Source organism: Cupressus sempervirens, chromosome 3 (genome assembly GCF_028749045.1).
Source record: "Cupressus sempervirens isolate cs-2001-9-10 chromosome 3, ASM2874904v1, whole genome shotgun sequence".
Classification (NCBI taxonomy): Eukaryota; Viridiplantae; Streptophyta; class Pinopsida; order Cupressales; family Cupressaceae; genus Cupressus; species Cupressus sempervirens.
The window spans coordinates 488,594,983-488,622,272 of NC_143120.1; the positions used below are offsets into that span (position 1 = coordinate 488,594,983).

General features: G+C 32.7%; 2 protein-coding genes across 9 annotated transcripts; one reads left to right on the forward strand and one right to left on the reverse strand.

The window, feature by feature from the left end:
* Positions 1-14,431: 14,431 nt before the first annotated feature.
* On the reverse strand, positions 14,432-26,519 carry LOC149567299 (ATP synthase subunit beta, mitochondrial-like). Of its 8 annotated transcripts, XM_089820479.1 has the most exons (11): positions 25,602-26,227; positions 25,362-25,463; positions 17,378-17,522; positions 17,025-17,242; positions 16,895-16,939; positions 16,453-16,570; positions 16,231-16,334; positions 16,013-16,097; positions 15,754-15,930; positions 15,397-15,583; positions 14,432-15,281 (listed from the first exon to the last, which is right to left on the reverse strand). In XM_089820479.1, the coding sequence occupies exons 4-8, from the start codon at positions 17,130-17,132 to the stop codon at positions 16,062-16,064; spliced, it is 411 nt and encodes a 136-aa protein (XP_089676605.1). In that variant the 5' UTR covers positions 17,133-17,242; positions 17,378-17,522; positions 25,362-25,463; positions 25,602-26,227; the 3' UTR covers positions 14,432-15,281; positions 15,397-15,583; positions 15,754-15,930; positions 16,013-16,061. The 8 variants fall into 8 exon arrangements, with proteins under 8 accessions (XP_089676605.1, XP_089676604.1, XP_089676602.1 ...); XM_089820478.1 differs by having other exon boundaries at positions 17,400-17,522; positions 25,362-26,519; XM_089820476.1 differs by having other exon boundaries at positions 15,397-15,598; positions 16,832-16,939; positions 25,362-26,306.
* LOC149567300 (geranylgeranyl pyrophosphate synthase, chloroplastic-like) lies at positions 25,740-26,559 on the forward strand. The gene has a single exon (XM_089820471.1). The coding sequence runs from the start codon at positions 25,847-25,849 to the stop codon at positions 26,540-26,542; it is 696 nt and encodes a 231-aa protein (XP_089676597.1). The 5' UTR covers positions 25,740-25,846; the 3' UTR covers positions 26,543-26,559.
* The last annotated feature ends 731 nt before the right edge of the window (positions 26,560-27,290 follow it).

Here is a 27,290-nt window from a genome sequence, read left to right on the forward strand (position 1 = left end):
CAATGTTGCCTCTAATAAAGTCTTAGTCTCCCTCTAAATCTAATATCAATCTTCCTTTTCCTAGAAGAACATCCTTGGAGAGAAAATAAAAAATAAAGGAAAATAGCTCTTATAGTACATATAAAAATACACATAGGAGAGATTTACTATATCAGGAATACAATACTTGGAAATTGTAGTCAACAAAGAATATTTATCTCATGTAGTCAAAGGATAATGCCTTCCACATGACTTCCTTATTCATTACTAATTCTATTTCTTATTTCATTCTATTCAGTAACAATATTAGTAACTTACTGTAATACTAATAAATTTTATTATTGAACATATTTTCATAAACATATTATTTGAATTTATACTTATCCCATCATATTTACCTTTAATACCTTATGGAAAATCGTTCTTATCCTTACCAATGCATTTGTCTATGTTTCCTTAAATTGTTTGTCATTTCTATATATGTTCATTCTCTTTTTTCACTTTGCTCATTAAGTTGAATGATGCTTTCCCCCTGCTCATGTTACTTGGTAATGTCCCCTGATTTTGCCAAGGTGCGTGAGTATTGACTGGTAGCATGTGCTAATGTCATCTGTTGTTGGGTGGGCTTCACATCACCTCCTTGACCCTTGTTTAGGCCTTTGAACAATGTGTTCTTTGTATTGAATGCATTCATTGGTCACTTTGACTATATTTCTAGTATATGAGTATCTATTGAGTATGCAACTTAAGATAAAAAGATTCATCCAAACCATATTTCTGTTCAATAAAAAATATTCTTGTTCATAGATATTAGTTTGGGCAATTAATCATTAATTACATCATACTTTTATTTATGCCTTTGAGTTTCTAACCCTTGCTCCCATATTCATAACATAAATATTAAGGGACCTCAATCGATGGGATAGTGATATTGTTGGCATTCAATGGCCACCTTTGTGTGTATTTTCTCCACTAACACTTTTGAATCAATTTTAGATTTCTCAACACTTTTCTTGTGTGTTTTATCTCTTTTAGAGAAAGACCAAACAACCAACTTGCGATTGGACTTCTTTATATCTACTCTTTCTAATCATTTCCCCATTGTGTGTAGCATTATTTTTTCTCAAAACTTAACCACAAAGAATCCACTCCCTTTCAAACTAAATATTTCTCATTTAAGAATCCTACTTTCCCTACTTCCATTGAAGAGATTTAGAATGCTCTTGCTAAACCCAAAGAAGGAGATTCAAGGAATAATTGGTGTGATGTCTCGACATTTCTCAATGCATTAATTTTCTTTTGATCTTTTGGCAAAAAAATGGTTTGGAAATATAAGCGTAAAGAAATATCTCTTCAAGGAAAACTCATGCATGCTAGAAAAATTCTTAGTGCTGATCCTAATAATATTAATCTTCAATCTATTATTGCTACTACTAAAAACCAATTACGTAAGATGGACACCTATACATGTTAAAGAGCCAAAATCAGATCTAGATTACATTGGATAAAAGAAGGTAACTTGGGCACAAGATATTTCTTAATTACCTCAATTATAAACACAAAAAGGAAAGGATTGGTGCCATTAAAGGAAAAAATTGCTTTCCTCCTTAATGATTCGACTGAAATATGTAGAAATTTTAAACATTTTTTTAAAATGAAAATCTCGTTAAAGATAATCAATGACCAGACATTTAAGATGCTCTAGAAGATATTGTTAGAAGTTTACATTCCTAATAGTATAGGTGTTGATTACAACTGACATCTTGATAGAATCCTTACTTTGGAAGATTTGAAAACTACTCTCTTTAATATGGCTCCTCATAAATGTCATGGAAACAATGGGCTTCCTATGGAATTTTACAAAGCAATGTGAAAACACATCAAAGAAGATTTTTATTGTTTATACTTGGAAGCCTTTAAGAGAGGCTTCTTTGGTCTTGTTATTAATGGTGACATATTCAAACTTTTACCCAAACGGAAAAATGAAGACTCTATATCAAGTTGGCATCTTAATACACTTTTGAATACTTCCTATAAAAATGTTGCAAAAGCTCTTGGTAATAGGATTAAACCAGTGGTGCAAGAAATTGTACGATATGAAAAATGGTTTGATTGCTAGTAGATATATTATTGATAATCCAATTTTAGCTCGGGAGACATGTGATATGGTTCAACAAAGTAGTCAAAATGTTATTCTTGTCAAACTTGATTTTGATAAGGCTTATGATAGAATTTGATGGAATTTTATTTTGAGTATGCTCAAATGATTGAGGTTCAATCCTAAACTTTAGGTTCATGTTTGTATGTTATTTCACGATTCTAACTCTCAAATCATTATTAATAATATGATGACTGATCCTTTTCCTCTTTAGTGATCTATCTGTTAAGGATGTCCCCTTGCGCCTTATCTCTATGTGCTTACTATTGATGCATTAGGCTATATGTTACAAGGTGCATGGAAGATGAAACCCATCTTAGGAATATCTCTTCCTCAAAATTTTGTTGTTATTAACTCACATTTTGCTGATGACAACTTCTTTTGCAAAATTCTTAGCAAGAAATCTCTAATAGTATGGATGTTTTAGAAATATATTGTGTTACATTAGAACTTTGTCTGGAATTTGATTGTGTCTAATTTTTTAGCATCAACATTTTGGATCACACATAGTGATCCATCATCAAAATGAAGGAGAGTGAAAAGAAAGAAAATTAAAAAAGAAAAAGAAAAAGGAAAAAGAAAAAATAATAAAATAATAATAAAAATTCTTATGTATTGCTAATGGATTTTGGAAATCAAATGCTAAAAAATTAGACACAATCAAATTCCAAAAAAAATTCTTAAGTATTGCTAATGGATTGTGGAAATCAAATGACATTAATATATTGTGTTGTCTTTGGCTCTAAGTTTGTTCATGAAAAAATAGAAATTTTGATGATTTAGATTGGGCCTATTCCCCATTGGATTCCACAATAATGGAAACAAATCAAGCACAATTAAATTATGAGGTATCTTGGGGTTCCCTTTGAATTGGGATAAATTCTCTCTGATATGTGGACTTGGTATCTCACTAGAGTCAATGCCAAACTTTTTAATTGGGGCAGTAAGTTTCTTTATGTTGCTCGAAAAATCCAAGTTGCTAATAATTTTTTTGGCAACTCATTTTTATTACTCATCTAGCTAGATGCCCTGCAACAAGGGATATGAGGAATTAATTAAAATCATTAGATATTTTTTATCAACTAAATGAAAATGTGGTAAGGAGTTTATATCTACCTCGTGGTCTCATTTCATACAACAGAGCAAAGAAGAGGCTTGGGATCAATTGATCCAAAAAATAAGGGTCTTGTTAGGCATCCAAATGGATTATTAGAGTTGTTATAAGGGAAGAACCATGGAAAATCCTTGTTCAGAATAGAATAATCCTTTCCATTGTTAAAGGAAAATGGCAAGTTGTGGGTTGGCTAGATAAGTTACTCCATACTACTTTCTTTTCTATTAAAAGGCCTCACCTTCTCTCTAGTCGATTTGGAAAGCATGGCAAAGGGTCAACCATCTTTTAAAATGGATCTAGATGGTTCTCTCCAACATGGTTTTAGCTTTTCCACTTCATCTATTTGGTGGAACATACATATTTTGTATCATGATAAACCTTTGGCCTTGACATTTCCTAAATAATCTTATTTGTTATCCAAAAAAGGCATTAAGAAGGTGGAAGATCTTTGGGACTTCAATAATTTTGATTGGTTGTCATGGGATGTTGCTAGAACCAATTTAATTTTAACAATAAATACAAGTCTTTTCTTATCTTTGTGGAATCTTTCATACCTGTGGAATTGTATATGAAACTTTGAACTCTGATTCAATGTAGTTTCTTCAAAGACCAGTTATGGTTTTCAACATTTCCATTCTTGTATTTTCCTTTGAGAAATATATATTTATAGTTGCTTCCTATTATTTTCATGAAGTTTCAATTGAACAACAAATGGAATTGTAGATTTAATGAAAAGTTTTGGGCAAAACTTTCAGCTAAAATTTGGAAGTCAAAGATTAATGCAGAAGCTCGATTAATGGCTTGGAAGATACTACATTGCAGGTTTCCAATTAGTAGTAGGCTAAAATATATTATGGTTCAACCCATTAATTTTCCTTTTTGCAAAAAATCTGAAGTCATACGACACATCTTTTGGGGTTTCTCTTTTGTGAAGAAATTGTGGAGCTCTATTTTTCATTCTACCTTCTATTTTTTATCACAATCTTAACTAAAAGGAGGCTTTACTTGGATTTGGTTTTCAAAATAATGTTATTGTTGAAAATGTTTGGAAAACTATTTTATCGCACATGTGGAGAGTATCTTGTAAACCAGTCTTTGATAAATCCTACGATCATTAGGAATTTTCAATTCTAAAACTTTAAAATATTTTTATTATCTTACATCTATTTTCACTCAACTGTAGGTAGATTCTAGGAAGAGTGTCAAGACATCATATTAGATCTAATGCATCCAACATCAAGTAGACCAACTAATCATAAATTAGCAAAATGGTGTGCTTCATAGTCTTCAGCCTCTTGTCCAGACTTTGAAAAAAAGTTGTATGTGATCAGATCCATTCATGTATATGTATATATGTTATCTGTATTGCATATGGTTTCTCTAGGTTGTTGTTTATTTTATTCTGCCATTTTCATATATAAGTATTGTATATTTTCGTCATTTTATCTGGAAGTCCTCTATGAACTGCTCTTCATCCCTATGTAAATTACATTTTTCAATATGGTAAAATAAAATTATTTTCTAAGGTCAAGGAGGACCTTGTAGAATCAAACATGAGACCTATCTTATAGAAATGATTCGTACAAATACAATCTCCCTTACTCTCTTTATTTTTTATATGTCAACAAGAAAAAACAAGGAGGATTCAATATCTTTACTAGATCTTTGACTTTGCATATTTAACTTCTAAATGTCCTTCTTTTGAGTGATCATTGAGAAAAAATATTTCCCTCCAAAAGAAAATTGAAATGCAGAAATCAAACATTCTTGCTCGAGCATAAACATATCCCAACATAATTTAATGATCCCAAAGATTGATACCATGTTGCATTTAGATGATTATTACAAATGTATTAGTAGTGCTATGCGGCGTGTCTTTTTCAAATGCAACAATATATCTTGCATTTATATTGACAATGAGGTAAGCAGAGAACATGTACATTCATGGGACATGTCTATTCATTATTGTGAGATTAATAAAATAATAATTGATTATGTAAACTATCTATCTATCTATCTATCTATACGCACACATATATACATATACATATGTTATATATTATTATATTAATGTCTCCTTATAGAATTTAGATATCTATCTATATATACTATATCTCTCATAATATATTCAATAGTCTAATAGGATTTATTTGACAAAAGCTACAAAACATCAACACTTTGTAATTTATTTGAATTTTTTGACCAATGGACTTAAGCACTTGTCTTAGCAAATACTTTTAAGTTCTCTATATTTTGCAAGAGAAATTAATCCCCAGTCAAAGCCATAGTTACCCCCCATTTTTATCTTTTTTCAAAAATTTTGTAGTTCCTTCTTGAGTCAAAAATAGATTTATGAGTTCCAACCTTTTAATTAACCTCATGTGAGAGTTCCAACCTTCTAATTAACCAAGCTTGAGAAGAGCTGTCTAGTCAAAATTGGTAAGTCTTATATCAACCTGGCTTCTGTCTCTCAACCTTGGCACTTCATTTTGTTTGTGATTATGGGTTATTTAACCTTGGATGGGAGATTCATGAAATGCTATGGATATCATTTTATACTTGCAAACCACTTTAGGAACAATGTCAAAATCAATTTTCCCTACTATTTGAAGCAGTCGATTAGTGTTTCTATTCAAGCTATCTAGAAAGACTCGAATGGTGAACATGTCTACCATGAGGCTCTCATGGTTCTTATTATGAATGTTCTAAAATCTAAGAGGATAGTGAGGAACAAAGGTCACATTAAGGATGTTGATTATGAAACAAAGGGGAGCATTCAAGAGAAGGGTTATGACTCTGAAACCCAAGATGAAGCTGAAGGGGGTGAGGTGAATTTGAACAAGGGCACTAGGAGTAGGTCTAAGAAGAAGAAAAGAGTGATCAATCTGATTCTGAGAAGGAGAGTGATTTTGTGGAGGATTTGGTGAGGGATTATAAGAAGAAAAGTGAGGTTAAGGGAAAGAGGATTAAGGGCATCGGGTGGTGAGGGCTTCTTCTCCCTTGGATGATGAGACCCTTGCCCATAGATTGGAAAGGAAAAAATATCCTTCAAGATGCCTGGAGAAGCAATTTGGGTTTAAAGGTGAGTCAGGTGATGAGGGTTCTCAAGAACAGGGGATCCAACCGGATTATGATGAGAAGTATATGGTACTCTAGGGTTTTTTAAAGGACTACATGGAAACCCTAGAACTATTCTGAAAGCAATTGGGGTTATGAAAAGTCAAATACAGATGTTGGGTAGGGATATGCAAGGCTTAAGGAAGGAAGTTGGGCATGCTAGTAAAATTGCTTGTGGCGAGCGCACTCTTGGAAAACATATTTATAGATTAATGGAGGTGGTTGGGAGTGCTAAAGATGTCAAAAACTTAATGCAAAAGATCATGCAATTGGAGGCTAAGAATGGGGAAATAGATAGAGATTTCAATGCTAACTAGGGCAAGGTCATGATGATGGAAGCAAAGATGAGCAACCTGGAGAAGCTAATTAAAAAAATGGCTGAGAATGTGAGTACTCTATTGAAGAAACTAGAAATGGATAAAGGCCAGGATTCCCCTCAAGCTGTTGATAGCCAAGGTCCCAACAAATGCACTAGGGCTCACTCGAAGAAGATTGAAGACATGGGCAAGAAGGACGAGGTGAAGGCAGTGGCTGAAAACATGCAGATTCTGGCGGATTAGGCACTAGACCTAATCAAGGCTGCCTGGCTAGTTCTTTGCTGTCTCTTTTCTTATCTTTGCGTTGTCTTTTTGCTGTCTCTTTCAACAATTCTCTCTAGGACCTCATCTTTGTTCTTTTTGGATGTCTATTTTGTGTTGACTTTTATATGCTCTATCTATTTCTTGAAATACTAGTTGTAAAAAGGTTTTAGGTCCTTTAAAACCTTCTTTTACTTAATCAAAACAATTCAAGGTTCAAGGTTTAAGGTTCAAGAGAAAATAGAACATATTATTTTGTCCTTCTTTTGATTGATATTTCATTTCACTAAGTCAATGTTTTATTATTGAAAAATATTTCTACTTTAGTCTTTATGTTAGCCAAAATTTTGCAATTTTGAACCTTTTGATTAACCTTATAGTTCAAAAGTTGAAACGTTCAATGGTTCATTAGATCAACACACATGCGAATGTAAAGACAAAGTGAGTAATAACAAAGAATGATTATGTATGACATCTATAATTTTGAACCTCATGGCTTCAAAATTTAAGGTTCAACAAATCAATGTGATAGTTGAATTCTACATACATATTTGTCAGTATGAAAATGCATCCAAATTTTTTTTGCAGAATACTTAAATTTGACAACTCCCTAATATTTCTGTTTTGAAATTTTTGAGATTTAATTTTATGATCATAAAAGATAATATGATATGTTATTTTAATACTTCCTCTATAGAGTGATATAGATAACAAAATTGGTTTACAAAGGAAGTACCACAATGATTTTATGAGGTATTAAAAAATGGTTAAAAATCCATCTGTTATTTTAATTATCATAACATTGTGGAAAATTTAATAAAGAGTAGCTATAAGAAAAACTAAAAATGTTTTAAATCAATTTGAAAGAAGCAATTCACAAGAATGTGAAAGGATTACTCAGACTACATCCCACTCTTGAAATCAAATAAATCATTTTTTTTTGCACGTGGATTAATCAAACCTTTTTTTTTTGTTTGTTTCATATATAAACAATGACTCAGAGAAAATAGGAATGATATTAATATGATTTGGAAGATGGAAGCAAAAAATGTTTGACAAGAATCTACTAGAAACCACTATCCTTTCATATTTTCTTCATGCATTGGTACAATGAAAACATTATTAGAAGTACTATTAAATTGTTGCTATCTCTCTTTTTCAAGGGGCTTTTATTGTGTGTTTTCTTTACCTTGATAGGAGGAGACATGTAGGCTATTTTTTTTTCTTCTTCTTGATTGAAATGGTTTTGAAGGGGTTGTTTCCAAATTTATTTGCATTGATATTGCAATATAGTGATGGATATGAGGCAATACAAGCTCACTTCCAACAATCAATGCAAGAGTTTAGTAGTGTGATACCAAATATGACAATATTGAATCTCTGAAGATGAATTGATCTTCTTTCATATGAGATCTCCTTAAATGTCTATTTACATTTTAAAGATTAGTTGGAATCCCATTCAAATTTTATAGCAGTACGAAAAGGGGGGGATACCATAACAAGATAAAATGGGTGTCAATAGGCGACTGTAGATAAGATAGGGCTCTCGCTAGGGTTCTCAATTATTCCATGTCCATTGGGTCACCCACTGGGCTTGAGCTTACAGAGAAAATTTATTTTTTCTAGGTTATCCACATAGAACAATAGGGCTATTGACCTGATTCCTTTATATATAATAGTAGGGACTTGCCCTAGGGGTGGTTTCTCCATCACATTCATCATCAAGGATGCATAAGCAAGTAATTTTGGAAAGGATTTAATTACGAAAGTAATAGATGAACAATTAAACTAGAAAAGAGAAAACCCAATAAATAATACATCATATTTTTTATGGTTTACGATAATTTGTGGCTATGTCCACATTGAGTAGAGTATTGAATTGATTTTATAGAAGTTTATTAAAAATGACACAGGAGCAACATATATAAAGACTCCAATTACATAATATCATGAAGCATCTCCAAAACCAAGAAACACATAATTAGAGAGAAGAAAAATATGACTGTTGACCTTCACACTATAACAATTGTCTTTCTTTTTCTTTTTGTTTGGAAAAATTCCTTCTACTTTTGCTCTGCTTCATAACTTGGGATGATAAACTTGATCTATGATGCAATCATTGGACCAATTTTGTTGGGTGAATACTCCTTGACATTCGACCAAAATAAATTTAGTCTCTAACTCATTTTAATTGCAACTTTTCTTTGGGCATTGTTAAAATATGTAATTCCTGTTACAATCCTGTTAATATAGTTGTCTAACGACCATCCTTAAATATCACACACTAAGGAAGAAATTAAGTTTAGGAATCAAATATTGGTATGTGATGCTTAAGCCATCAATTAGACTTGAAATTGTTTTTGATATTTGTACATGTGATAAGACTTTTTATCCTCAGTATGAAAAGCAAAATTATGAGGCAAATTTCTTTATTCTTTAATAATAGTGTAAACTGACTAAAAATTTATTTAAGGTAGATAAGGGTGACACGTCACACTATGATACAAAAATTTGAGATGTGGCATGTTGTATTTGTCTTAGGCTCCCTGATTTAATTTTCTCAAGGACTATTATGAGAAGCTCACACTCAGAGATATCCTAAACTCAGTTTTCTTTTTCTTTTTCATGAAGTGGCATGACATATTTTAGTTCTATTGCTAAATCAATTTTAGTTTCATTTTCTTACAAAACAAAATAAAACAATAGGAATGATCTTAATTCATTGTTAAACACAAGAGGGTTCTTATTGCAAGCCTATTCATTTGGTCTCTCGTAAAATTGGAGAAGAAAAATGTCTGCTAGGTTCTATTGCTATGAAGTTTCTCATTTATTTAATTTATACTCATTCTTATAACGACATAATATTTATTTATGAATTGTATGGAAAATCCTTAAGAAGCTCTTGGATATTTTGTGTTAATAACTCTTGGATATTTTGTGTTGACTTCTGATTGAATTTGATTAATTTGATAATACCATGCTTACATGTAAGCTTACTTATATACCTAGTGATCAAGAATAATGCTTAAAAGTCATTTTCTGAGTCTTTAGATGTTTTATTGCAAAAACATTGTGAGTGATTGTACTTTACATACATGCTCTTATAGCAGAGATATACCTAGCATGTCATGAGAAAAATAAAGTTTCTTATGTTGGTCCATGGATGAGTGAATGTTTATGTTGCTTCGAGCTTATAAAGTAATGTTTTATCTTTGTTGAGGTTGAGATGGAATTTTGTATTCTACAAGATGGTAGTCAAAGAAAATAATTGTTTCTTTAATTAAGTGTGCCTATGGTTTGGAAAATTATTAAATTATCATAGAAAAGTTCTATTATTGCTTGTTTAGACATTCTCATTGCCAGGTTGGGCATCTTTGATGTCAGGAAAGATTTAGATGAAGCTTAACAACTTCATGGTAGGGTGGTAGAACACTCCTACAATATTCTAGTTGATTAGTTTGTTGAGCTCCTATCATAAAGGTCATCATACTAAGGACATTTTGGTATTCTTGCAACTGACCAACAATCTCTTGGGTATCTATTAATTATTTGATCTTGTTAAACTGTCATATTTAAGAATTTGAACATGTTGATTTATTTTCTCTTGTCATAATTATATTTATTTCATTAAATTAACTTATTTATAATATTGTTGATTGGTCAAAGCATATTGATCTTGACTCATGAAATCAACCCCAAAAATGATTGTTGGTCTCTTTTATGAGAGAATTATCATAGTTGTATCCATCCCTCTAAAATTTTGAATCCCTCCTTAAAATAATTGAGGATATGAACTTAGACGAAAGGGAGAGACAACACTTTTTATTTGTATGGTTTTCTCAATTTTCATGATAACGATTTGCCATATTTTAAGCTTGTGGATTTGTGTGATGAAGAAGGCAACCTTAGGTGTGTTATAAATGCTACTAATTATTTGTACCTCTATTTTAGTGTAAATTCTCTCCTTTCCTTTGTAGATGAATGACAAGACTAAATGCCACTACCAAATATGTCATATTTTATTTTGCATTAAAAATAATTCTCTTTAATAAACCTACCGTCTCAGTTGTTGTGGTCTTTTCCGTAAATTGGCTGATTTTGAAATGAGGCTTAATAGTCCATCTCTAATACTTTTAAATTCTAATTTATTCAATAAGCTTAATTTGGAATAGAGCTTACTTATTTAATATTAGAACCTTTTAAAGATACAATTAAAATTTTTAAATTCTTAATAACTCCTTATCTAAAAGAGATGCTTTGATTGATTTAATGTTATACGCTAGCTCCAACCTACTCACCAACTATCATGTTTCCCTCTCTTTAATGCTATTAATTGGACTTATACTATGTTGTAAACATAATTATTTGATGTTTATATAATCTTCTCCTAGGTTTCCCATTTCATATGCCAAATTACTACCTTCTCTAAATATATATAATTAATTGTCACATTCTTGAAATGCACAAGAAACTCCATAGTTATGTTGAGTATGGAATTAAGTCTTCACTTTAGAAGGAATCTAGTTCTAAGTGTAGTGATTGATATTGTTGAGTCTTCTAATTCCACTCTCTTTATACCAAAATATTTGCATAATAGGAGACCTTATGTTAACGATTTTCATTATGCAATATTATTAGTATCCAATGGTTTAGCCAATTTTTCTACCATATCACCATTCCAAGAATGGATCATGTATCCTTTTCTTGATATAGTTGGGTTGCCTCTAGAATCTTCATACAAGTTCAACTTAAACCATCCTTCCTTTGGAGGTAACTACATGCATTGTTTTCTATAATACTACTCTTTTATCCCTCATTACCAATAAATGGAGGGATTTTCAAATCATACTAATTCTCCCTAATTAATTTATCATCCCAATTAGTGTTCTTCTTTTTACTTAGAAAAATATGAAGATATTTTAGTGTTAACAGCTTCAATTATTGCAACTTCAATCTTATATGTCAATATATTTTCTTTTGTTGAGTAATCAATGATTTCTTTCTTTTTGTATTTCACACAACATTAGAGAACGAAACATAATTTAAAGGCGCCCATACAACCTTGAGGAATACAACCAAGGCATACCTTGAAACAAAGCCATAATGTCATTAGGTAAGGCACATATCTAGCTCACTTAAACACATTGCTATTGCCAACATTGTGGACATACAAATGGTTAAGAAAAATATAGTTAATTGATTTTTCACTTTTCTTACATAAAGAACATAAATGGCACTTTAAATCCATTTTTTCATTAAGTGGTTCTCATGTGAAATACCTACACTCTGAAGACACATTTTATTTTAACATTAATGATTTGGTAGCTCTATCTTTAGAAATCTTTTTCCTTCCACTATTGTTCTATACCGTTGTTCAAATTTGGCTCCTTTCCAAATAAGAACACCCTCTCAACTTTGAGATATTATTGATCTTTTATCCAAGATCTCTCTAAGTTAGTCTAACTAGCAGTTGCACGTTTAAGTACGTGCAACAAATAGCCGATAGGATTGTTTACTAATTAACAATATTTAATGAATATTAAAAGTCAAAAGTTAAATAAATTAAGATCAGTAGTACTTATTTTTAAATAAGTAGGAAAAGAAAAACAATAATTAAAAACAAAGATTTCAAATGTAATCTTATTGAAGAAATTAGATTATTAAAAAACTTCAATTTTAAATAACATAACGTTTACTAAATTCTTTTAAATAGATTAATAAATGTTATTTATTTAAATTCAATTTATCAAGTTGAAGTTTTAGGTATCAAGGTATTGTCCAATGGCACAATTGTATTTGGCTAGGAGACATTAGTTGGCATTTGTTAAAGAGAATTCATCAACCACTTAGAAGTAACAATGGGCCAGGAGCATCGAAATAAGCCAAAACATTAATAACTCAGTGTAAGAAACGAATAGAAAAAATATTTTTTTGTGAAAAAAATTCTTTCTTCCCTAGTGATATTCAGTTATATGCATCAGAGGATTACAATGACCAGTAAAAGATGGAGGTAACTAACATATCCGATAATCCCAAAAATGATTCAAATTTGAAAGACATGATTGGACATACCACATCAACGTAACCATTTTATATGTGAAACATATAAGGCTATTCTAAGATGGATAATACAGAAACCTGACATAGAGGGCAATTTCTGTTACTTGTGTGTCAGATGTACCATAAACCTTTAAAATCAATGATTAGCGGTCAATCCTGAAAATCAAAATGTTCTCTTTAATTCTTGTTAAGTTTCCAAAAATAACAATGTAAAATTTGTAGTCATTTGACAGTGGTAAAATGTGTAAAAGATTCGTAGCATTAATCTCTGGTATCAACTATATAAGAGTTCAACCCATAAAAAGCTCGTAAATTGAAATAATTAGACTACTGGAAAAGTTTGAAATTTTCACTTCATTTGATGAAGGGAAATCATTCCATAATGGTGAAAGAAAATATACTTTCATTACTTTTTGATGTAACTTAGTCTCATTACTTTTTGATGTAACTTTTCCAGAATTTGTTGTTATAATGGCTCTGTAATAGCCTTTACATGGAAGAAACAGGAGACTTGGCATAACTTATCCATCTCTGTGTTTTGCAAAATAATTTTCAGAATCATGAAGGTTGACCAAAGTAAGTGGTTTTTTTGAAACATAGTGGAAACATTAAACTTGAGAATACTTAAAAACATATTGTTTGCTTGATTTTGAGATTTGAAACTATCATTGATGACTTGAGATATGATCTCATTACCATCAATAAACTACATTTTCCTATTTTGTTGATGTGAATACATAAAAAATCATACCTACTACCATAAATCAGTGTATTCTTGTACAGGAGTTCTGTGAATAATAGAAGAGATGTGAGAAGAGCAACAATAATTATGAAAATAGAGTTATTTAAACAATCCAAGTCTGGCCTTGTTTATTAACATGAAAGTCTATCATACAATATAGAACTTTGAGAATGATTTTGAACATAAAACTGAATATAGATGTCTCTAAATCTGCAGGTCTGTCATCAGCTACAGAGTTTTAGGGATTGCATCATTCCTACACAGGGCATTACTGTTACACTAAGATTTCACAAACAGTTTCCAAACCAAATAGAATTCCTGCCATTTAACAAGGACAATTCTAAAATCTTACAAACAAGGGCAGAACTGAAGCTAATCTTGCCTTGATTATTGAGCCTTTAAATGGACTTCTAAACATAACCAATGACTTCTAAATATGCACTTCTTCGCAAATCACTATCTTCAATGGGTGCCTTAAACTCATGCAAATACTTGTAATAATTTTAAATCAAAATATTGCAAAATATGGAACTGAATTTAATTGTTTGCACTATCAATTAAAATTATCTTATTAGCAGTACCCATACATGTTGTACCTAGTAGTGAAATACCCAATAACACATATAATGGAGTAGCTACGGCTTGGCCTATGAATCTTTCAACGAAAGGATGCAACTCCCCTATAAATATCCAGAAGCCTTCACTTCAGATTTGTAGATTGCACATTTCTCCATGTTTTACAATAAGATAGCAATGGTGGTATGGCTGTAGTAGTATTCTAGAAAGGTACTATAGCCATCTTGTAAAGAGTATTGTAGCTAGCAACCCTTGAGACTTATCTTCACAATCTGACGATTGAACTGTAACTGTGATTGCTGTGAAGAATTCACCAAAGGTTGAGTTGGGTTTTTGTCCAACCAACCAAATTACCTAAGAGTTTTCATCGTAGAGTAGGCTAAACCTAAATAACAAGCTGTACAAAATTCTTTTAAAAGAAATATCACATCCAAGATCTCCTAATGATTTGCTGTCATCTCTTTTAAAAGAAAGATCGTAAACCACCTTCGGCCTCCGTAGTTGTGAAAACATTAATGTTATACATGTCCGAGAACTTAATTACAAAATCATGTGTAGCAGCAAAAAAACAATTCTTTGTTGTATCAAATTGTAGAACAGCCAAGGGATTCCTCCTTCACTTTCATTCAATTTGACCAAGAATGATTCACCTTATTTACTTGATCTTTTGGAGAAAAGTCTACGAGAAAGTAAAATTGAATGAATTATTTGATACATTATCATCAACATCAAAGCACAGGAAGCACATTGAGGGCAACCAGATGCGCTCTGGTTTGAGCATGCAAAGTTTCTGTCCAGACCAAATTGAAACAAGAGCTTCTGCTACAGATTGCATAGGAACCTGCTTATCATTTGCCTGAGTTCGGGGGATGGTAGGTACCCTGGGCATCTCAACACTTCCAATAGGTTTTCTAGTAACGAGTCCCCCTCCACGTCGAGTCATTCTCACCAAACTTCCTGCAAAGCATACAAAATAATTATATTTTTGAATGGAAGAGATGAAGGAGGATCTCCCAAGTAGTGGTTCACTTTTTACTCTTTAAATCATTTTTTTGAAATAACTTATAGTTACCTTCTTTGCTATGAAGAAAGATTCTTAGTAACATTGTGAAGACCTTTTCTGCTCTCGCTTTCCAGTCTTGGATGCCTAACATTTGATTTTTGTGATTTCCCCAACAGAAGAATATTCAGATGTTTCATCCTTTAATTTTTCAACTCCAACTTCATGAGAAGAAGTCTTTGGCACAAATATTTCAACCCTGTTGTCATGCAAACTGAAAATATTGTCTGTGCTTGTTCACTGAACAGTCAATATATTTAAACTTCATCGACACAATAATCTGGAATAAACTGAATCTTTGCAAGTTGAAATCATGATTTTAAATAAAATTCATGCAAAATAAAAATGTATCCAATATGTAAAATCTACCTCTACGATCTTTTATTGTCTCTTTAGAAATAACTGAATCTGTAAGTTCTGCCTCGTCTAAGTTGGAAAGCTGAACTTCGCACAAGTCTAATAGTGAATCAGTAATAGCTTGAGGATCTGCAGCATAATCAAAAGAAGCCTGCCTGTTGCTATCAACCAATACATCCTTTGGGAATCCTGGACATAATATTAATTAAGACAACTGTAGCACAATTACAAGCATTAAAAGATAGACAAGTAAATAAAATTGCATCCATACCACTTCCCCCACAAAAGTACTTTGTCTAACTCAGGATTGGTAACCTGCATTATAGTTGAAGGCCATTGAAGTAGACTACAGTTACCTGCATTGTCATTGAGCAGGCAATAGTTTGGCAAACTTTAAAGATTCTTTCAGGTAGCTTAGGTGTTGGACTTATTTGATCGTGTGTTAAATATACACAACAGAAAAAACTGCATACAGTATGAACATCAAACCTGCTTATCACCAAGCTTGATAAGACCACTTTCAATCATTTCCCTGTATAAATCATTGCCTTCTCGTGTACGCTCTCCAACACCAGCAAAAACAGAAAACCCACCTATTCATGACATTACTATTTAGATTAATAAACAACATAGAAATGAAATCCAAATGGATCAATAGCATGAATCCAATCTTTTAGTTCAAAATCAAAGAAATCCAGTAAAATAGCACACCGTGAGCCTTAGCAACATTGTTGATAAGTTCCATAATAAGCACAATTTTCCCAACACCAGCTCCACCAAAGAGCCCAATTTTACCTCCACGTTGATACGGTGCAAGAAGGTCAACAACCTATAACAAAGGTATGTCTCATCAAGGCTCCATAAAAAAGTAGAAGTATATTTGGAAGCCTTAGCTTCTTCATAAGAACCACCATTTTGAATAAAACAGGAAAGAAAAATTTCAAATTTTAGTGATAACATTAAATATTGACTTGTCTAGGAAAAGAGTTTGATGAAAATAGTGTATGCTTAATATGCAATAGAAGAATTATCTACAAAATAAGGAAGAGAAAAAAAAATCAATTAAGTGGATGATAAGACATGAACATACCACCTTCTGAAATACAGGGCGAATAGCTAGTGCAGGATGTGTAGCAAAAGGATTTGGACTCACCATCCACCCCAAAGAAGTAGGAGGAGCACCCATTGGTTGAAATGGCTGAAATAAAATCAATAACAGCTTTTATTGTTAACACCATGATGAGAAATTGGGAAGTACTCAACTCAGCTAAAAAGAAGCTTACCTTTTGGTTTATAAGAGTTATGACACGAGATGCTTTAAGTCTAGGGAATTGGAGCTTCTTTCGAAAGTGAGGGTTAGCCTCTATCAATTTCTTGAGCTTCATTGGCATGACGTTTATTGAAAATTTTGACTCCCCGTATTTGGATAGTTGCTCATTTTCCTTGTGTGAATTACTTTCATTGATTGTAAAAGTTTGAAAAAGTTTTTCCACACTTCTAACTGCATCAATACCCATTTAAACATGAGAAAGTAATATTATAATAGAGGAGACAAGTTTGAAAAAGGCCATGTTTAGCACGATGAAGATAAAATATATTATACATTAGTGAAAACAATGAAACTTATCATTATTACCTGGTTACTCATGTATGGTTACCTTATCACGATCATCAATAATAGGTGAGAAAGTGTCATCGGAGTTTAGAAACAGTACAATTTGATCTACTGTTGATTTAGACGTCATCCAACTGAAGTTGCTAAGTGTTGAAGGATGATGCACCTGCATATTTTTAATTAGATACAAAGAAAGGAAGTACAATTCAAATGTTGTTATTGAGACATGTTTCAAAATAATGGATATAAGTTTTGATTGTTACCTTTGGAAGCTAAGGTTTTCATGGTGTGGGTAGTGTTGCTGATTGAAGGGGTGACAACAACTATAGGCGTGCTTCTTCCTTCTTCCTAGTACTTGTGTAAGAATTATTTTCCATTTTACAATATCTTTCGTAAGTGAATGGTGGATGTATTCGAAGGTTGTCAACAGATTTGACTCTTGATATTGCTGTAAATGTCAAACCCTGTCATTCTCTTGTTCCAATGTCAATTGTAGCCATTTCTAGTGTGAGTCCTTGTGATTTGTATATTGTTATAGCCCAAGACATAGTTAGTGGTAGTTGTGTATGATTGCCTCGGGTAATTGGTGAAATAGGTACCTTCATTGGGTTTTGTGTATCCCATGGTGGTCCAATGTAATTTTAAAAATTAACAACAACATATTTGGGTAGTTTAGGTGGTTTTGAATTTATGTTGTATATGATTGCCATTATTTGTCCAAGTGCTCCATTTACCAATCCAGCTTGTATCCATAGGTTTTTTGTTAACATGATTTGTTGGCCGATGCATAATAGTAGCTCTTGTTGAAGCTGGTCATCTTCATTATGATCGTTTGACCTTGGTCCAACAACTCTGGCTGAACAAAGTGCTATTGGGAGGTTCAATTGTTTTAGCATTTTTTTATTGGTAGTTTCATGAATTCGTTGGTTGCAAATAGATGGGTGGCTATGTTGAAATCTTCCCTCTATTTTGCGCTTAAGTAGTTATTTGTTCGAGTCATGAGTGTCTCCTAGTCATCTTCTAGAGCTTCAACATTTCTAATATTATGTAGGATTTCTCAGAATCGTTGTTGTGATTGACTTTGTCCTTGTTGATGGAAAATTGTGTCCAATGTAATTACAATATTGAATATTTTCCAAAGCATGATGGTTGTAGAGTTTGAGGCATATATTGGCTTATCAAATACTGGGGGTAGCTGGCCTAAGTCACCAATGAGTATGATAGAAATTCCCCCAAAAGGTTCTTGTTGTCTTTGTGGAAAGGCCTCACGTATGTGATTATCTATTTTCATAAAAAAAATTGGTCCTAAGAAGCTCATCTCGTCTATAAGTATGTATTTAATATGTTTGAAGTCTTCTTGAAGGTTTGTCAATGATTGTCCTTGCAATGCATGCAATTCTTTCATTGGGATTCGAAGGCATGTGTGGATTGTTGATGCTTGTATGTTGTAAGCTGCAACTCTTGTAGGTGCTAGTGCGAGCAATGGTTTCTTGTCATTGTTTTCTGTTACGTTAATGGTTTTCCTAAGATAGTCAATGAGGTAGGACTTGCCAGTGCCTACTGTACCCTGGATAATCATCCACAAAGGTTCTTTTCAGAATGGGCTCATGTCATGTTTTTTAATGATGTCTAAAGCCAATTGTTGTTGTTTGGGGGCCAGATTTTTGCTTGTTTGTGTATCTTTTGAATGAATAATGTTGCCATTTGTCTGTAATTTGGTTGTAGAGATAAAATTTGTTGCAGATTCCTGTAGTGTAAGGCAAATCATTTGCATTCCAACTATGATTAATATCAATGTCTCATTTTCCAAGAAGGTCAAGCTCGTTAATTGTAAAGTTTTTGGACGCTCCCATTTGGGAGAGTAACTCCCATTCGTATAGGTCTGTTTCTGGTTGTACTTCAAGATCATCATTGTTAGTGTCATCATTTTCTTCATTTGTGGGCATGTTATCAATTCTATTAATGTACCAAGGAGAGTATTTTTCAGCTTGCATTATTCTCCAATTTGATACTATTTCTTCTTTGGTGATGCCAATGTCTCGTGGGATGTGGCAAATTTTTTTGTAAAGAAAAAGTTCACTCCAACAAAATGTTTCAAAGTTATCAGCACTTTCTTTAAGAATGTTTTTGAAGAGGGGGTAGACATTAACAATTGCATTGTTTTTTCTCTTTTTCCATTGATTCTTTTTTTGGTTCTTAGAGTATGTGTACATTTGAGCTGTTTGAATGAGTGATAAAGACTCCATTTTCGAGGGACGTTCCATGTACGATTGGATATAAGTGGTGCCCAATTCTTCTTCATTATCTGATTTGTTTATTCGATGTAGGACCTTTTTGTTGACGTTCAATGAAATGAAGGAATGACTGCAAATTACAAGTGGTAACTTTTGTAGCATGTGGCATGTCTCTTGTGCTCCAATATCTCAATTTGCAATGATTCCCATCATGAACTTTTGATATGCTAGTAAAGCATCATCTTTTTTTTTCGATTGTATTAGCTATGTTTTGCAATATGGTATTGTATGTTTCTAATTTTTTTTCCATCTTTGATGCATATTTTGAGATATAGTTGAGAACTACTTTTTTCGAAGTCACAGGTTGGCAGTCAACATTTTCTCGCCAAATTGTTGGCATTTGTGGGTTGTGGATGTTGAGGCGATTATCATTTCTTGTTGCATTGTAAGTAATTTTTTTGTCATCGTCACATGTTAATGTGGATGTTGGTTGCTCTTTCCATGGAGCTTTGTAGCGACATTCAAATGTGTTTCCTTGTTTGCGTAAACATGTTTACTCTGTGCATTTGGTATGCCTCTGTACAGTATTTAGTATCTGTTCATAATCGATGATAGGATCAATTGATAATATTTGAAGAGTATTTAGTAGGCAAGGATCATCATTATCAGTGTAATGAGTTTTGTTTTGTGTTCAACAAGCGTACGTGGATTCCATGTGGAGACATAGTTGTCAAAGAAATATTTTGCTTGCTCAATGTCGACATTTTTATTCCAATTAATTTTGTCCATGTCAGGTGCATTTGGAAGCCATATAAAGCCAAGGATGTGAGCAGATCCTCGGTGTTGCCACTCGTACCTATACCAGTAATTTGTTGCTTGTAATAGTTTTTCTATGACTTCTTCATGAAAGATTGTGAATCTTTGGTGAATGTATAATGATGTAATATGTGGGTTTTTAACAATATTTTCTATCAAGTGTTTTCTTGACATTTTTACTGTTAGGTATGTATCATGTGGGAACAAAGTATGTAAATTTGCCCACTTTGTGTCTGTTGAGCTCAATGTGAAGAAAAGTGTAGGTGTCCCTAGTTGGTGTATCATAGTCATTAAGTCCAATCGACTTTTATTCCAATAAGCCCTTGTTCCTCTTAATGAAGTTCTAAAGCACATTAGTTGATTAGCCAATTGATTTTCTAGGATGTTTTGTAGGTGGTGGCGGAGCATTTCGATTGTTTTTGGCACTTTTTCTTGAATGTTTGATTTGAGGAAAACAACGGCCGTGTGTTGGCTATGATGTCTCATAATCAAATTATAAATGAAATATTGGAAGCGCACATGTATTCCAAACCTGTTGTCATAGAACCTCACTAAATGCATTGCATATTCATGCATGAGAACTTGTTTGGCTCTAGGTTGAAGTGGGAGTGCGCATCCAGTTGGAAACAATGTGGGGAAAGCCATGCTCAATAGGCCTTCAGTGTTGTATTCATTTATTGGTGAGGCATATATTTTTGACCAAGGTACGATGTTTGGTTCATTGGTGTTCAAACCTAGGACTGACTTAATGGTTTGTAATTCACGTTCTCCATTAGGTAATAGTGGAATAAATGATGAGGTATGTTGTAATTTGTTTTCAACGTTAAATGATGTTTCAATGTCATTGGTTGTTTCAGTGGCTTCAACCTTAGTCTGAATGGAGTGCAACTTGTCTGATATATCTGTGGTTGTTTCAGGTAATAAGTTGAGTGCATCAATACCGATTTCTACATCTCTGTAGTATGGGTCATTTTTAATTTTGTAGTGTAACACATTTAAAACATTGTTTTTATTGACATATCAATCATAATTGTTTCCCAATAGATTTGTTCGGCATATAATTACTAGTTCAAGGTCTGCTAACCTTCTTGGGAGAAGACCTGCAATGCTTGAAATATCTTGGGGAAAATTTATAGTATGTCCACTATATTTATATTGTCCTCCTCTTGCATGTGTGACTTGTAATACAGGGGTTACTCTAGCAATTAGCATTTCTTCTACTTGAGTGAGATTCTTTAGGACATTTGGTTGTTTTCCAGGGTCCAAGTTATCTGCTAGAGAGAAACAATGTATTTCTTTTTCTGAGAAGCATCTTGAGCATATGATGTCGAAAATATTCTTTTTTATTGACATACCTGTATACCTTTCTTTACAAATGGTACATGTTTTAACTCTTGATAATCCATCAATGCACTCTCAAGATTGTTTCATTGATTTGTAATATTCTGCTGTGAATTTTTGATGTGGCGTAACAGTAGGTGTTGTTTCTTGTTGTTGGTTGATGGATATTTCAATGTTGTCTAATTGTGACGAAAATGGTACAACTTCAGTTTGTTCATTTCTTTTGAGTTCGTTTAATCTGTGTTAGTTTATTGCAAAGGCACTATAATGTCCAAAGGTAGGGGTTTGGCATTGTGTGAAGTCTATTTCATCATTTTTTGTTCTTGTGGTTAATGAAATGTGAAGTGGTGTTTCTTTGTTTGCGATTGACTTTTGATGTGTTCTTTTGAGGCCGCATCTTGCATTTATTTCTTTTTTGTTTTCATAGTAATACATTTGATTGTACTGTCTCTTCTTTTGTTTGATGATTTCAGAATCCTTAAGCTGTTGCTACATTGTTAAAAGTTTTAGAAAGTAAGAAATTATTAGTTTTCTGTCATAAGTGTACAAAATGTTTAATGCTTTCAATAATGGAAACCATAATTTAACAAAGTAACTATGCTAATGGGCAAAATTAAACAAACCTACTACAAAAGATAGCAAAGTAGACTTTCATATGTGGTAAATTGTGAAGAATATAATAATCAAATTATTTATTAAGATAGTAACAGAGGAATACATAATGATGTATAATATTTGTAATGAAGCAGTACACAAAAAAGAATAAGAAGAAAGTTCATTCCTCTACTGATATGCGTTTAACAACTTTGCAAGGGTATAACATACCATAGAACAACATCTGTTTTGACTATGTCATTTAGAAAGGATCAGATCTTCCTGAATCAGATTTATCCTACAAATATGCTATAATCCATCGAGTTCGAATTGTGTAAAAACTAAAAGTAAGCATTTAAAAATTTGACTTGGCAAAAACTGGGTAGTTCAAACTTCTAGTTTGACCTCTGTACAATAATTAAGTTTTGTGATGTGTGCAAAACTAAGCATCAAGCGTGATGAATTACAATGAAATCTGTAGATGGACCAATTTGAAGACCTTGAGTGCCTGAGTTTAGAATCAATTGAAATCAGCTACGTGAAATAGATGGTCTTGCTTGAAGAAACCTATGAAATCAAATATCCTAATTTTATTTGTATTCTTTATAGTTCAAAGAGACCTTAGATTACACTCCAATATGGGCAACAACTTTTTGCAAACTTTTGCAAGTTTTTCATGGGATATGATTTGTAGATCATATATCTATAAATCATTTGTATTTTTATTTTTTTATCCTTTTCAAAACATATATTACAAACCACATTGTTTTGTTCATTTTTATTTACACATTTATGAATATTTCAGGCCAAACTTTTAGATCCTTGTAGTCTAATCTATTCCCTGAAAGAGTGGTTAAAAGTTAGATCTAAAATGTGGGTGTAGAAACAAGATGAACATAGCTATTTCCAAATTTCTTTTGAAAAATAAAATAGCGAGTGGATACAACATGGTAATTTCTAAGGTATACAGAGAAGGAAAGCTTGATGTTGGCTTGCATATGCATTTTGTTTTTGTAAACATGTAAAGAATGACTTGCATACCGAATACGCATTCTTCTATTTTCCCTTAAAAGTCCATGATCTCTGTGACTATTAACTAATTCTGTTTTCAGTCCATAGCAAGTTATTATGGGACCTTGGCGATCAATTAATCTTTTTCATACTTTCATGACTTTATTTTCTCTTTTCAAAGATTTTACATCAGTTCCAAGAGCTATTTGACATGAGCCTATGATCTTTAGGCTGAAATCTCTTCTGCTAAGAGTGAATAATGACTGAAACCTCTTCTGTTAAGAGTGAATAATAACTAAAAGCCATCCATTTTGTCTAGTATGTGATTCAAGTGTCATCTTTATTATATCAAAACATAACTCTCAAAAGGACTTTATCTCTAAACTCATTATTGGAATATGTGCTCTAGCTTAAATATGTGTCATCAGATATTAGATGTTAAATTTTTTTATTTTTGAGACCTATCTCTTCGGTTTAGTTTGCTATCATTAGATTCCTAGGTTGCTATTGAAAAGCTCAAATGTCACCATTAATTACAATGAATTGTTGAATTATTATGTACTTATATATATGGAACCATCTTTGATGAGTTATATGGATGGTGAGTCCTGCAACATTCTTTCCTCGGCTGTTTTGTTCTGTTTTGATTCTCTGATCATGTTCTTGGTCCTTAATTACTCATTGTTCTTAACAGTTTGTTCTCCAGTTGTTAAATTTTTTTAAAATACTGAATCAACCCCTCCTCCTCTCAGTATTTTTTATTTTTTATTTTTCAGTTCATACACTTACTACTGTAAACCATTGGTGCTCACAATAACAGGGTAGCATCGTGCAACATGTGCAACAGTGCTAATAGTGGCATATATTCAAATTAGAAATACAAAAATCAAGGCTGTGTATTTTGGAAACAGAAGCCTAAATATAACTATGAAAAGTGAAAAAAAAAATTGTGCAACAGTGCTAATAGTGGCATATATTCAAATTAGAAATACAAAAATCAAGGCTATGTATTTTGGAAACAGAGGCCTAAATGTAACTATGAAAAGTGTATTAGAATTATGCTAGAGACATTACAAATATATATATATATATATATTAAGGCAGATATTTCAATTCTCAATCTGCTAACTTTCTTAATAGTTTGGTCTCCAGGTGTGATAAAATTTTAAAATACTGAATCAACCCCTCCTCCTCTCAGTATTTTTATTTTTATTTTTTTCAGTTCATACACTCATTACTATAAACCATTGGTGCTCACAATAACAGGGTAGCATTGTGCAGCATGTGCAGCAGTGCTAATAGTGGCATATATTCTAATTAGAAATACAAAAATCAAGGCTGTGTATTTTGGAAATAGAAGCCTAAATGTAACTATGAAAAGTGAAAAAAAGAAGTTCACATCATTAGAATTATGCTAGAGACATTACAAATAGTTAAAAGAACAAACAAATTGAAGGGAATTAAGTCTTCGCAAAATAAAAATATATAACAAAACAAAGAAGCTTCGCAACTGTATAAAACCTTAAGCCCACTTTGCTAACATTCTTCATTTTTGTTGAAAATTTCCAAGTTTAGTAATATATTATCACTTTGCCTCTCACCCCAAAATTGAATCTCCAATAGAATGTGAAAATCCAGTTAAATAACAACTTATGAAGTCCCAATGGTAAAGAACAGTCAATGAGGTTGGCAAGAAAACACAGAATCTATAGAAGGTTAGTTCATTGAGTCAAGTTCTAATAGCAAAAATAAATCTGTTTCAGCTAGTTGCCAAAAAGAAATACAAATCATATGAGGAAGTATGCCAATTAAAGAGTTATGTGGCTAAGGGTAGATATTCATTTTATAAAACAAATGTGAAAAGATACCACTTTCTTCAAATATCAACACTTCTGTTGGAAAGGTGTGCCACTTTCTTTAGGTAGGAACACTTTTGTTGGATTTAACATAAATTCAGTGGAAAAGTAAACAACTTTTGTGCTTGATATAACACAGGATGAACAACTTACATTTAAAAGGACGATTGAACCTTCCCATTCAAACTTTTCATAGCAGGAAGTTAGAAGTTCACAGGCATTTGCACAAATTCCATGTGAGATACAAGGGTTCACCTGAAGAAAAACTCAATTAAATGAGTAGAAGTCACATATGTTGATGTCTGATCAGTTGAAATCCATCCTGACCACTTTTGTATGTGGCAGGACACTTGATATATTGACTCCAACAAAATGGAAGAAGATTGGACTCACTTGTTCAAGCTGCACTCAATGGGAAGTTGATTCAAGGATGATGAAGTTTAAGAGATTGAAAAGTGTAAAGCCTATACCACCCATGGAAGAACAATAGTTGAGATACACTCAGTCATCAAACCTTAGAGAAATAGATTTTATAAATTGAATCATTGAGGTATTCTCTTCTAGCAAGAGGTAAGCGTGTTAGGCCCGCTCTTTGCATTGCTTCATGTGAACTTGTTGGGGGGACTGAGGATCTAGCCATGCCAACCGCCTGTGCAATGGAGATGATTCATACCATGTCTTTGATTCATGATGACTTGCCTTGTCTAGACAATGATGATTTCAGGAGAGGGAAGCCCACAAATCATAAGGTCTTTGGTGAGAACACTGCTATTCTTACAGGGGATGTGCTACTTTCTTTTGCATTTGAGCATATTGCAGTGGCCACAAGCAAGGTCATGCCTACTGATAGGATTTTGAGGGTGATATCCGAATTGGGGAAAACGATATGCTCTCAAGGGCTTGTAGGAGGGCAGATTGCTGATATTTCATGTGAAGGAGATTCTTCTGTTGATCTTAAGACTCTAGAATGGATTCATATACACAAGACTACCATGCTCTTGGAATGTTCGGTTGTGAGTGGAGGAATTCTTGGTGGTGCTACGAAGGAGAAGATTGCGAGAATTAAAAGGTATGCTCGTTGCGTGGGGCTTCTGTTTCAGGCTGTAGATGATATTCTTGACGTCACTAAATCTTCACAAGAATTGGGTAAGACGACAGGGAAATATTTTCTTACTGATAAGGCTACCTATCCCAAGTTGATAGGTCTGGAGAAAGCAAAAGAATTTGCTTCCGAATTGGCGAGCAGAGCCAAGAATGAGTTATCTTGTTTTGACCCATTGAAGGCTGCACCCTTGTTGGGTCTTGTAGATTACATTGCATTCAGGCAAGACTAATAGACATAATCGTAAATATGCACTATTTTTTAAGATAGTCTAAAAATTAGGAGATAATTTTTGTAAGTTTGTATCATCTGAGGGTCAAAATAACAAAGTAAAAAGGTTGCAATAATAATGGAAGACGGTTGGGTATTGCAGTCCTTTGTGGTTGATCCTAAACTGCTTTTGTTTTTAATGGGTAAAAACCCCTAATCAAGAATCCTTTGCCATATCTTTCCATGGCTCCTTTCTTGTTCAACGAAGGTTATGTTTTACTGATGACAGTTTTGGTCATGTTGTATCTCACCAACTTTTTTAATTTGCAACCTGTGCTAACCACCGCTTAAGGCTTATAAACCACAAACCCCATTTCTCAAATAGGTAAGAAGACCAAGAAAATATATTTGAATCTTACATGCCATGGATGTTGACGAGTTCTCAGAAACCCTACAAAAAAATAATTCATAATACGATACCAAAAGAAAATGAATTTAACAAACCCACTTGGAATTTAAAGACAAGCTAGTAATTCACACACTTTGTCTATCGTCTTTAGCTTATGATCTTCTTAGTTTGTATTCCAGATCTTTATCTCCTTGCCTAAAAACCCACAATCTTAAAGGGCAGAAGTTATTGTTAAGGCTTATAAACCACAAACCCTATTTCTCAAATAGGTAAGAAGACCAAGAAAACATATTTGGATCTTACATGCTATGGTTGCTGAGAGTGAAGTGCAGTTACCTGAATTTTGAATCAGGTTAATATC